At 32.4% G+C, this 13,910-nt stretch overlaps 1 protein-coding gene across 1 annotated transcript; it reads right to left on the minus strand.

Moving 5' to 3' along the window:
• Positions 1–166: 166 nt before the first annotated feature.
• Positions 167–10,857, minus strand: LOC145725674 (alcohol dehydrogenase [acceptor]-like). The gene is made up of 8 exons (XM_081974511.1): positions 10,368–10,857; positions 4,195–4,407; positions 2,909–3,171; positions 2,639–2,856; positions 1,565–1,786; positions 1,314–1,508; positions 916–1,261; positions 167–830 (listed from the first exon to the last, which is right to left on the minus strand). Exons 1-8 carry the CDS (start codon positions 10,690–10,692, stop codon positions 558–560), a joined length of 2,055 nt encoding a protein of 684 aa, XP_081830637.1. The 5' UTR covers positions 10,693–10,857; the 3' UTR covers positions 167–557.
• Positions 10,858–13,910: the final 3,053 nt, after the last annotated feature.

The raw sequence follows: 13,910 nt of genomic DNA on the forward strand, positions 1-13,910 counted from the left end.
TAAACAACCTAACACGCATATGTGATTAAATCAATCTCAGTAATGTGTATCATACTTGCTTAATTCCTGTACTATGGCTTCTTTTAGTACTTCCGGTTTGTTCTTTAGAAAATAGTCTTCATGTTTTTGACAAACTGGATGGGATGAATTAAAACAATTCCTAAGATGCAACTGCAATATAAAAAATTTATTAAACACTATCTTCATTCATATACCTACACAATAATATATAAAAATATTTCATATAATTTACTTAAAGAATCTTAAAACAGTATATTAACTAATATCAACTAACTACAATTTAAGTTAGGGTAACCGAGGAATTCTGTTGCTGTGTAAACTGGTAACTTGGTAAGTATTTAGTTATAAAAAATCGTTGACTTGTACATTTATATCAAAAATCATCCATACATTTATATGGCAAAATTAAATAAACATTTGTAAGTACCTAATAGGAATACGTTTAATACCTGTGTGATTGAGCAAATACAGCTTAAAACCCAATCGAAAGGTTTGGCAAACTGGCCTTATCATTAGCTAACGCGTTTGCCCGGCTATCACTTTTTATAATAATCGTCGTTTTTGAAGGAATAGGTGTTTTCATGATCTTCGGGATAACTCGAATGGATTGAGTGTTCCTTTTTGATAGTGTCTGCTGCTTTTTCGGCTATCATTACCACAGCTGCGTTTGGATGGCCGGAAATATGATCTGGAATTATGCCGGCGTCCACCACACGCAATCCGTGGATACCGTGTACTTTCAGTTCGTGGTCGACTACTGACGTTTCGGGATCTGGACCCATTGAGGTGGTGGCAATTGGATGGAAAAGCTGAAAATTGGGTATGTCAAAGTGAATTTAACTAACTAAACGTAGCCAAATAGTTTTATCAAAAGTGTTCTTAGGATCCACTTACTGTTGTTGCAATACTCCTCAAAGCACAGTACCACCATTCCTTTGACAGTTTTTCGTACTTGAAGTCGCAGTTAGGGAATGGAATAATCAATAATTCAGCTCCGAGTTTTTTAAAAGCGTAGGTGTTATTGAGTTGCAATGCTGCCAAGATTCCCAAGTACATATTCTCCAAATCTTTTCCTTCAGGGTCAGAGAAGTAGTTGGGATCGATCACAGGAAAATCTTTAGGATTTTTGGATCGCAAAGTGACGGTGCCCCTTGATTTGGGATGCAACAACTCTATGTTGACGCAAAGATCAGTTTCGGGGTCCAGGGTTCTGAATGCGTTGATATGGTCTTCGTCAAAACTAAAAATCAACATGTTAACCTTTATAATGTTACACTAAAAAATCAACTTACCCAAATATGAAAGCTAAATCCGAGGATACGATAGGAGGTCCAAAGAAGAACAGTTCAATAGCAGGCCTTCCAGTTTCGAAATAGAAGAAACTGATGGCGCTTTGTCCTAAACTGGGTGTTAACGGTCTACGGTTTTCGGTCCATCTTTTTACCCTCTCCAGGGTACTCATATCTCCATAGTATCTATGAGGTGTTCTGGAAAATCGCACTAATTAAATGTTGGCCCCAACCCACGATGAATAAGTTTTAACCTGTAAAACACTCCGGGGAAGAACAAGTGATCTTGCAAGTTTCTGCCTACAGGCAAATCGGCTATGACGTCAATATCGTGTCTGTAGAGTTCTTCAGCCGGTCCTATTCCGGACAACATAAGAATTTGGGGGGAATTGATGGCACCAGCAGATAGGATCACTTCACGTTTGGCAGTGGCGTAACATGTTTTACCATCTCGGACGTATTCAACACCATAAGCTCTGTTTTATTTAGGAAAAAAAGCAATTAGTGCTTATGTTTTGTTAGTTGTTACACAGGCTGAAAGACCCTTGAGTGAATTTGATTGATTTATCAAATATAGCTAGACAATTTTACAGTATAGAAAAGATTGTAGTTTTAATGAGTTTTCTAATAACCTAGAGGGTATTTTTTTAGAGGTTGAGTTTACGTTGGAGTATTTTTGTTGAGAAAAAACCTAAGTTTGGTTATTTAGTAGACTAAATTGGCAAATTGTTGACATTTTTCTTTGCAGACCATAAGCATCTTATTCATCTAACCACTTTCACTAGTCTAAGTGCCGATAATTTCTGGGTTTTCTGCGTCTTTGGTTTACATCGAGAAGATCTTTGATGACCTCGTTGATTTACCATTTTTAGAACTTTAAACACCAAATCGTTCTTTTACTACCGTTTTCACACCATTCGATGTTGCAAATATACATATATCAGATTTGGATTGCGTTAGATGTTCTCTCATGGGATTGGAGAAATCGAGTATATTTAATATCGATTCAGCTCTATAGTTGGTTTCTAATTGCCTTTTAAATCTTTTTCACAAATTTAAGTTTCCATGATTCTAGAACCATCAGTTCGAGAAGGTTGATGGAATTTGAAGCATTTCTATATCAGTTTTCAAGGTTGCCAAATCTCTAATACCTGCAGCTAAATTTATGAAAATGGCCTATCTTAGAGTGTAAATTTTATAGGTATTTTCCTCAGCGCATCCTGATTATTTAAATTTGTTTTGTTGAATAAGTGTATGTATAGTTTTACAACAATTTCTTAGCTTCTTCTAATTTTTTTTAAGTTGTGTTAAATATTATCTGTTATTACCTTTTGTTCTTTATCAGTACTTTAGTGACATAAGACCTGGTGCTTATAACCAAGTTTCTCCTGGTTTTTCTAATTGGATCAATGAATGCATGGTAAGTGCTAGCTCGAACGTTCCTGTCCAGGAAAAACTGCAACCGGCTAACACCATCCTGATCCTCTCCATTATAATCCACTAAACGCTTTCCGATTTCCTGGTGGGCTTGGAGGATGGCTTCCGACTACGGACACTTACGATCAATAGCGATTTTAACACACAAAATTTATACAAACCATCAAAGGTAAATCGTCAGGCACTCCGACTCTTTGAGGACCGTCGAACCCGTGATATTCCGCATCAATGTTGTCCCTGAAGGTGGCGTGTTCGGGTTTTCTGAAGTAGGGCAACACATCCTCGTAGCCCCATCCCGGATTGCCTAGGCCTTCCCAGATATCAAAATCTTGACGATGACCGCGCACGTACATTCCAAAATTTATGACACTGCTGCCACCTAACACGTGACCTCTGGGATAGAAACATCGATGGCCACGTGATCCTAAAATGTGAGTTAAGTTTTGACAACTTTCATGATGTGAGGTTTATTATGAGCCAAGGTGAAATTAAATATCACATTTATGTGGAAATTAATATGTGACCTGTTCGTTGGGCCACCCTGTATGGAAATATCTGTGTAATAAGTTTTATTTCTGATTGCAGACATCAATGATTTTACATGGCTGCGTTTGTATCCTGTTAACCGATTAATAGCACTATTACTCGCAGTCAACAATAATTAAACTATTTTTTTACCATGTCATTACCCAAACAATAGCAATATATCATGTTCTTTGGTTTTTCCTTCTTGCCAACTAACCAAGGGGAATGCCACTATACACACATTTGGAAATTCATAAACTAAAATCCAGGTATCATTAATTTTTTTTCTTAGCAAGATTATTAAACCGCAATAAATGATATAAGTACAGATAATATAGTATAAGAGGTATGAGAGTTTTGTGTTTCAAGAAGCAATTATTGGAAAATTTTATCAAGCAGATATTTAAAGCTTTTGTTTAAGGCCAAGTAGTATAATCACCATTCTAAAAACTGGTCAGAAAGACTGGTTTTACTTATTATAAATTTGTCTGTACATACAAAATTGATAAATTTCATGGACTTCAATTGCAAGCAAATAACCGAATGTAATCTTGAATTTCATTACACACATTGAAATGATTTAAGCCTACTCTATATGGTAACGTTATCGTAGAAACGCAGTTAAATTGTAAGTATAACTAAGCTGAAAAATGCCTAAATTTTTACACGGTACGAAAACTAGACCCAGTTTCGCAATTTCGCATATAAATCTAATACGATTTGGGGTAAAGTCAGCTTAATAATGGTGTGATTGAATTATTTTCTAATGGTTTTCCTTTTATGTCAAGTAGTATACAATCGAGCGTTGCGAGGTGAGCGGTAAACGAATGAAATATTTAGGCTGTACGACTGTTAATTACCCTCAATTAATTAAATCGGCATTTAGTTCTGTTTAGATTGAAACAATAAATTATTAGCTTACCTAAACAACCATATCGTTGGCGGGTAGTGTTATAGCCCCAGTTTAATCCAGAGTGATGGAGGTAAACACTAATTCCCAACATGTTGGATAAAGTTGGGGATTCTTCACCTGCTTCCAAGGCTAAGACCTTAAAATGGTCTTCTGTCAATCGGTTGGCTAACACACCACCAGCTGTTCCTGTTCCGGCAATAATAAAGTCGAATTCTCCATTACCTAGATTAAACGAATGTTGTAATATCATTATTCATGAAATTGAAATGAGATATGTCACAATTTTTTACAAATATCGCTAACAGGCAAAGACCATGTTAACAGCCAATAACATATGCCAATATTTTAAATTTGTATAAGTTCTTTTATATTTTTATCTGCTATTTGCAATATTTTATATATATTTGACCCTTAATCCACATGTGCAGTATTTCAGCTTGCTGCTTTTTCTGGAAGAATCACAAATTACGCTGATGTAATTTTGCGTAAATCACATCAGCACTGTACGTAGTTTGTGATTGGTCCAGAAAAAGCAGCAAGCTACAATCTGCTTTTTATTGAAAATGCTACATGTGGATTTGCATAATAATTGAAACGCATAAATTTTTACATTTTTGGCGGTAAACTAAAAATTTAAAAAATAGTTGATATATGGCAACGTCGGGAAACCCCAAAAATGACGGTTCTGTTTTATTTGCTTGTAGGACCAGTGTAATTTACAACCGCAACTCAAAGCACGTGACCTAAAACAATGCAGGCGATTTTAGGATCACATGATGCCAGCAATGTTGATGAAAATGTTTGTAATTTGTGATAGTATGGCGACAATGGTATGGCAATCATTTTCGAAATTTTGTAAATAAATCAAACGACTTAAATAGTAAAACAGCAAATTATAAGTCCTCATGGGAAGTATTTGCGTAAATCACACCACTGTTCGAAGGTTGTCATTAGCCAAAATGGTAAAATGTACCAAAACCATCAGTTCTATAAAACACGACAGAATTTCAGTCAAAAGACTTTACTGAGTGTTAATAAAAAAAATCAAATTATCAATACCGTGTAGTTCCAGTTAAGTTGTCAGTTCAATTAAAATATTACATATTCTATTTTGTCCTTAATTAATTTTGTTTGTTTTTTAAATTTCAGTTTTTTATTTGTAGATGCCTTTCACACAGACCATACCATATGCAAAACGTCTAGCAATAAATAACTAAATAAAGGTTAAAGGTGCATTAAGGCACAAACTAGCTTGGAACCAATCACTTGGTTAGCGCGAATTTCCATTATTAGAAGGCAAGCGAAATTGATCTTACTTGACACTCTTATTGTGACGACGTCTTTATAACTTCTATGTTTTAATAAAAACTTTTGCGATCAATGCTTAGTAATTGTTTCTTACTATAATCTCGTCTAAATAATCGTTGTATTTCCTAACTAGACAGTGAATTTACTTATGCCCGGTTTATACCTCCAAATTAACAATTAAACTAAATTTACATTTAATTATTTAAATTAATTTTAACTTAAAAGTTGACCAACTTTAAACTTCTGGCAAATTGCCCCATAAAGGGGAGCAGAAGCCATATTTCCCTGGTTTTTAAAGTTTAAATCACATTTTAACGGTCACGTGATTAATTTTGACAGATATCAACTGGCCTTTACAGTGTTGCAAGCTCAAAAATTGAATTATCCAAGTCACGTGACGTGTATTTTGCAATTAAAGTTTTTACAACTGCCTAAATTTTATTTATCAATTTTCCAAAGTTTATACTGCGTTTTGAAGGTCACGTGACTTTTTTTTTGACAATCTCAACTTCTTTACAGTGTTGCAAGCTCAAAAATTGAATTATCAAAGTCACGTGACGCAAATTGCCCCATAAAGGAAGGAACTTTCAACTTTTGGTTTAATTCAGGTTAATTCGTAAACCTTCCGTCACTTTTCGTTGTGATAAAATGTGAATTTTATTTGGCTTTTCCTTCATTCCCGGTTTATCCGTTTTACTCCAATTTCTTTTCCATCGTTTTGTCAAGAATATACCAATTCAGACTAGTGCGGTAACTTTAGCCATTATTTATTATTTTTAATTTTACAAATGATTATTTTATAGCTGAACTTGTTTATGAATGAAATTATGAATATTGGATCATTTAATTTAAATCCTTTATTTTTATTTAAGTTAAGTTAAATAACTAAAAAAAAAATAAATTAAACCCCAGAATGCTTTTAAGCATAAATTGGTATTTCTAGGGCAAACCTGCAACACAAACATGACCATATAATATGCGATTGAAACTACTTGTAATAACCACACGTTTCTGTCAGTGTTTATAATGTTTAGAAAGAATAATTGATCGCTCACGAGAGACTGCGGAATGCAATAGAATAACCTTGAGGAAGGCCAAATGTAGACCGAAACGTTGGTGCATTTCCTTAAAAAAAGGGTGATTGCTTCTATACCCACCATTCTGTTGTCAACATATTTAGAAAACATATGATATATGGGTTGCATTCGAGGCTGAGACATAGGTACAGTGTGAACCATTAAAAATTTGTGTTCAAAATGCTAGCTGAACATCTTCTGTTAGTCCATGTGTTATAAAGATGAGAGAATCAGTCAGTATGATCAAAATTAGCTTAAAAAAAAATACGTCAAAACTGTCAAACTATGCTCTAAAGTTGCAAAAATCAGGGTTTAGAAACGTTTTCTTGTAGTATTTGATATAAAACGTGTTTTGGAAATGTATGACCGTTATTTTGACAATTGTCACGTGACCGTCTAGCTAAATAGTGTTCTACGATCATGTGACAACTGTCACTAACGTCAAAACTGTCAAACTATGCTCTAAAGTTGCCAAAATTAGTGTTTAGAAACGTTTTCTTGAAGTATTTGATATAAAACGTGTTTTTGAGATTTATTACCGTTATTTTGACAATTGTCACGTGACCGTCTAGCTAAATAGTGTTCTACAATCACGTAACAACTGTCACTAACGTCCAAACTGTCAAACTATGCTATAAAGTTGCAAAATCAGGGTAGAAGTAATGGGATTCGCCATGAATGTATTACATTATCGCAACCAAAAATAGTTCAGAAATGGTTGACTTTGCTGTTTGTCTCAAAAGTGTAGCGTACGATTTATTTTTTTATCTCTCTTTGAACGCAGAAAAAAATATTAGGCTTAGTGTTCTTAAAGATAGTAAATTGATAGCAAATCAAAAATTTATCGAAAAATAAATCTCTTATTGGGGGAACAAACGTCAGGATTGTTGTAATATGCTTTGAAATAAATCAATGAAGAAATATAATTAACCATGGTTGGCAAGTGACACGCCTAAAGTTTGTGTCAAAATATCAACAATCAAAGGATTCTTCACCCTGTATATTTGATATAGAAAATCTGAACAGTTGCAGATTTAAAGAATGTATATAAATCAACTTTTCTGATTTTTTTCGATTTTCTAATGGTCAACCAGTTTGCATAAAAAAAACTAGTTGCACATAATTATTGTTGTGTACACCCATTAATTAATTTTCTGCACAACTGCACTATATTACATTATCGATATAGAGACAATTTAATTTTCTAGTATTAAAAACGAAAAAATTTCTGATTGTTCATGTAAAACTAATTATATTAGGTCAAGGGCAACACTTTTTATCCCTTTTAATTGATATTATATGAGTGTATAAATTTTTCCTGACAGTAAATTCGACAAGGTACGTAAATTGATCAAGGGTAATTAAAAATTAAAAAGAAAGTATTAAATAAAACTTCCGCACAATTTGCAAGCTCTCGGTAACGTTCTCTTTCATTTTGCGGTTTGTTTAGCGATTTAAGGTCGTTGATGTTGAGTAAGTTCCTTTTTTATGTCCAATTCGATTTGGATGGTGCAGTTCAAGTTCATTATTATAGGCTAGGTCATGATATTTGGAATTTTTACTATTAACTATTTGCCATTACTGCACTATGTAATTTCATATTGTGGATGCAATATTTTTTTTAAGGTTACGCTTCAGTTCTTGACGTTGTGTAAGGAAGTTTCATTCGGTAACGAGGAAGAACGTATTAATTAGTAAAACCATTCGGTTCTGCAACTATTAAATGATTGGTATCTTGATTCGATTACCGAACCTTGAATGAAATAATTTTCTTTGTTTACCAACAACACTTAGAATAGATTCAAAAATACCGAATTTACAATTTAAATCTTTTTTGAATAATTTCAAAAATTAACGGTTGCAGTGGATTTTTGCAATTTTAAGCGGAAATTTAATCAAACAAGTATTGAAAATTATTTAACTCATAAAAGTTTGGGGTGGTATTTACAAAAAATTTTAAGATAATGATGGCTGCTAAAAACCCAAATGTTGGATTTTAAATGTGTCACTTTCAAGCTTTTAGACGGAAAACAGTTACAACAAATGCAAGTATAAAATACTTTGAATTATCTTATTAATAAGCTTGTTATGTTGTTATAAATTATGGATTATAGTGCAGTTTCCTTAAAATTGTGTTTTATTAAGACCATCAAGTCTACAAATATAAAAAAGTTTTCAAAATATGTTCAAAAGAAACTTTTCAGATTTTATGACGGCATTTTACTGGAATCGATCATTCTTATTTGCTACTTTTCTTTAAATTTAAGTTTAGCGTCAGTAGAATTTTCATAACCCTTTTCGTTTTTTAGATACAGGACAAAATTGAGAAAATGTAACTTTTGAGACACCCCCCGTATTTCAGGTATCTTTAAACTTTTCAAAATGTTAATGTAGTGGTGTACTAAGTTTTTTTATAACGTCGTCCATTTTCTAAAACTTTTTCCAATATTCTACATTCTACAGGGTGTTATTTTTAGGATTTGGCCCCCTTTTCTCCTTCCACAGGCTTTTGCGTGATGCACCTTTAGTTTTTTTTAAGAACGATTAAAATTTCTTGTTCAATTTAGAAACTTTTTCCGTACCTGTCACAGTTTTCGAAGAAAAAACACTCCAATTTCTCTACGAATGTGCATTATAAAATTGAGACGTTTTTTCTGAAAGTAAAAATGCAATTTGCTTGAAAACGGTAAAATTAATTCTATAAAAAGTGTCTAAAACGAATAGAATTTTAAATTTTTAAGAAAACAACTTCATTGGCGCACTAGAAATAAAGTTTGGGGGGCTAAAACTAAAAGAAGAGAAAATTAAAACTTAAACCTTCTGTATTTCTTTAAGGAAGCATTATTGGCATAGCAAACTATAGTTATTGGACGATAAATACGCAATTTTAGTTTGCTTATTAAAACCTCAAACACCCTGTATAATACACAGTGAGTCCAGGATAAGGAAGGCCACTATGGAGATCTTGAAAACGGTTCGATATACAGATTTGGTTAAATCGAAGAAAAATCTACGTTTTCTGTCATTTTGTCTCTTTTCAAGATCTTTATAGTGTTCTCCTTAACCTGTACACATTGTATAATTTGACGAGAATATAGTGTGTCTTATTTAAAAAAATAATAATTAGATACGTACAACACTCACAGTGTAGTTAAATCAGTATTTAATTTTGAAAATATTATTTTCTTAATTAATTAAAAATGGTTCCGTAATGTTTATATTTTAGGTAGTGTTATTACCATGTATTTGTTTGAATAACTTATTAATATATTTTTATTTTATAAGTCAGATAAGTCAAGAACGAAATTATAAATTTAGATAACTTTCCACATAATCAAAGGCTGAATTAGCTTTTTGTATTTTTTGGAAGACCTAAAACTTATTCACAGTATTTTAAATCTGTCAAATGTATTATTGATTTTATAGAGTGATTAAAATATCGTATAACATTTTTGAAGACACTTAAGTATAAAAAAAATGCAAAATTTCGACTTAATGTAATTTATGATAAATTGCCTACTAAAATATGAAATAAAAATTCATTACAACTAGAGAAAATGCATTTTTTTATTAAAATCTCTAAAGGAGTCAGAGGATATTTCCAGAGATCTTATACTCAAAATGGTCTTCTATTATTTGCACTGAGCAATCCTCTAAACTGGTATATTAACTCTTCTTAAATAATGCAATTTAGAAACTTAAGTACGTGATTTATCTGAACTGAACAAATTTGGTTTGAAAAAATGTATGAACAAAATATCACTTTTAAACTTTTCTCTAAAAAAAAAACAAAATTACCTTGGTGGCAGGGATCTACCGAGGTATGCCTGTGATGATAAAACCTCTCATTGTTCTGGTACAAAGTGGTGTGCTGATACCTCCTCATCACCTCTTCAATTTGTTCCGAAAACGCGTGATAATCGAAAAGTTCAGGTGAATAGACGCTGGGCAAATATAATCCAGATTGATTGTGGTATCCAGAAGCGGGCGACGATGGAAGTCCGAATTTGTCCGGTTCATGGTGTGCCGTGTAACCGCCGAAATCCCCGAACCCGAACCAACAGTACCCGACGTGTACTGTCGCGGACAAAAGTACCCACAGTTTAGCACCTGTTAAGTCCATTTTGATCTAGGAACTAGTCAATCAATGTCTAGTGTTTTTTCTTTTATATCGCCTGTTACGATTTTTAAAACGGTTCTGGTCGACCTCTCTAATATTTAATAGTCCGAGACATGAAAAGTCCCAACACTACCCGATTACTATTTCCTCGTATAAAGGGGTACTCGCAATTACTGGTTCAATCTCTACAAACGCGCCTATACTTATATCAATACGAAATTATTTGTGTCATGATCGGAAATTACTCAATTCACTTATTCTGCTAAAGTTTATTGGGTATATGTCTTGACATTTTAATTACTAGAGTTTTCGATTACCAATTTTTGTCTAAACATCTTCCACTTTTACGAAAACGATTGTATATGAGTACGTACAATCTTATAATTGCTATTCATTTTGGTCAGTAGGCCATTTATCTCGTCGGTTTGGAAATATCAGTTATTATGTTAGCTATTGATAATTTAATTACTTTATGTTGTTGCATTTTCATTTCGTTTAATAAAGGCTCTACGCACAGCTGTTTGCAAAAATCACCTAAATTACAAATCCATATTTATAAAATTTTTGGTTATGTTTATCCTTGTATGGTCTATTAACGATGTCCCTAATATTTCTTGTATCACTTGGTTCTTAATATTATATGTCCTTCATTAGACCTACTTGCATTTGAAAGTGCAATAAATTTGTTTACAGCTTGCAGCACATTAAGCTAATGTAATACTGTGTCCTAATTTTTGATATCTTTTTATAATTCAAACCATTGTTTTTCCCGCTTTTTTTCAATTTTAGTACAGTAATTTACCAATTTTACTAGTAAATACCAATTTGACCAATAAATGTGTGGGTCTAATTAATTGCTGTTTTAAGCACATTTTTGAAATACTACAAAAAAAAACAATAGTATTTGTAATTTAGGGAGTAATTTACCGGTTAAATTTTCCTGGTAAAGTAGTTACTTTACAGGTCACCCATCACTAAAAAAACATTTTTTGCTTGGAAATCAAGTTGATTTGACGTTTCATTGTGGTGGTATTGACATTTTAAAAAATAGAGCTAAATGTTTTTAGAGGTGAATGGTTTGAAAAATTTTAGAGAAAAATAATTCTAATGGCTTCTAGCCTGCGGAGAACATATGTTTTCTTTTTAAGTATTATATAACAGTTTTATTTTTTTAGTTTTTTTACACTTTGGCAACAATACAATTTTTACGTATATGACTCTCTTCTAATTTGATTTGATTTTCGGTTTATTAAATAACATACCGTATAATTTTAATGCAAACGTTGAAAAAAATTATTTGAGATTTGGTTAGCTTTTAGTACTTCGCTTTGAAATCAAAACAAAAGTCATTAACAAAACTAATAGTGAAATAATGCAAAAGTGCCAACACATCCTGTATTCACTTAAAAAATGTTTTTATACTATTATTGGGGCTGACTTGACCAAACAAACTTTCCAACTGTTTTACATTTTTCTTAAAAGGCCAACTTCTGAAAAAGAGGAAAAGCCAATTTTATGGAAAAAACCGGATTGTCAGTTTTTTAAGCAATTGCACCTTTAATTTTTTATTTAAATGAATGCATATTAAATAGTAGTATGGCTACAAGAAATTTGTTTTCTTAGTAAATGTGGCCAAGAGAAAATAATCAAAATAATTTTCAGCTTTCTGAATCCACTGCTAGGGGGCGTTTCGATACCACTCAAAATGAAAAATGCCCAAAAACTCTGAAAGTTTAAGATTAGCCGTTTTCGAGATATTTCATTTCTTTCAAAGCAAACTTTGGACTACTCCCACCACTTTATTTGAAGAGATAGAAAAAAAAGTTAAATAGGAAAATTCTTCGTAGAGAATAGGGGATTACTTTTATGAGATTTTTACAATATCTTTCCATTTAAATTTTCTGGGGAGTTTTTGGGCATTTTTCCTTTTAGTGATATCGAAACGCCCCTTAGCAGTGGATTTCTAAAGCTGAAAACTATTTCCAGCATTTTCCCTTGGCCACATTGGTAAAAATCTAATAAAAATCAAGGTTTTGAATTAGCAACCTCACATTCAAAACAATGTGTGTCAAAAATGTTAATGTCAAATCTGTCAAATTATGTTAATTTTTTATCCATAATTATCAGTTTTGCTCATTGCAATGTTGTCAAAAAACAACTGATTTTCTTTATTACTGTTTATGAGAAATTTTTCATATTTGGTCTTTAAGAAATTGAAAACTAACTAAGGACTCCAGCTTCGGAACGGGTCACATGACATTTGTCCTTTTAACATATAAAACAATTGTAATTGTTAATTGAATCAACTTTTATGAACTTTTGGCCTAATATTATGTAGACAAGCTTTTTACAATAGGCTCAGTGTTATGAAAGGGGACCCCTTACCGCAATTCGATTGCATTGGGGCTCGGTTGATAATTAAAAACTGTCAATCAAGCTGCATTTTAAAAAAATGGCGCTTAAAAGTCCGCATTCCGGACGCTGCGCCTTAAAATCAGTGGTAAAAACACATTTTTAAGAAAATAATCTGTAATGACTAATTATGGGCCACCTCACTTTCAGCTAAGTGTGGGTAAATCCTCTGGTTCTTGAGAAAAATTGCTTTAAAGTAGCGTTTATAAATTCCAGTAAAACTTTTATTTTATATTATGCTAGGTTTTGCAGTATAGGAAAAATACAGGGTGATTCCAAAGTTGGTGCTTTCCTTTCATCTGCGAATAGGGCTTCAAAAAATTTTTCAAAATTTGAACAATAACGAAGATACAGGGTGTCAAAGTTTTACTTAGTTCTTTTTAGATATGTTGTGGGTTTTTTCTTTAATTAAAAAGATAAAGAAAGAAATTTGAAAATTTTTTTTCTCCAAAATTCTAATCAAAATAATCATTATATGCTAGCCTTATTGTATATTATAATAGCATTATCACATCTCGTTTAAACAAATAATCTATAAAGCAATTTGTTTATTGTGGAAATTAGAAAACTGAAACTATTTACAAACAAATTTCCATTTCAATACACTCTACAGATCACTAATTGCCGAAGAGGCCTAAAATAAGAGAAAAAAACTTGATCAGTTCTGGAGTATAATGACCTACTTTCTTCGTGGGGGTAATTAATGAAACGCTTTGAATAACGCACTAATAATTATCGTTGCAGAATGATTGGTTAATTTTCAATTACACTTATACCAGGATCAAATTAGTGAATATGAACAATTGCTA

The sequence above is a fragment of the Ips typographus genome, linkage group LG2, assembly GCF_016097725.1.
Source record: "Ips typographus isolate SLU linkage group LG2, UJ_Ityp_2.0, whole genome shotgun sequence".
Taxonomy (NCBI): domain Eukaryota; kingdom Metazoa; phylum Arthropoda; class Insecta; order Coleoptera; family Curculionidae; genus Ips; species Ips typographus.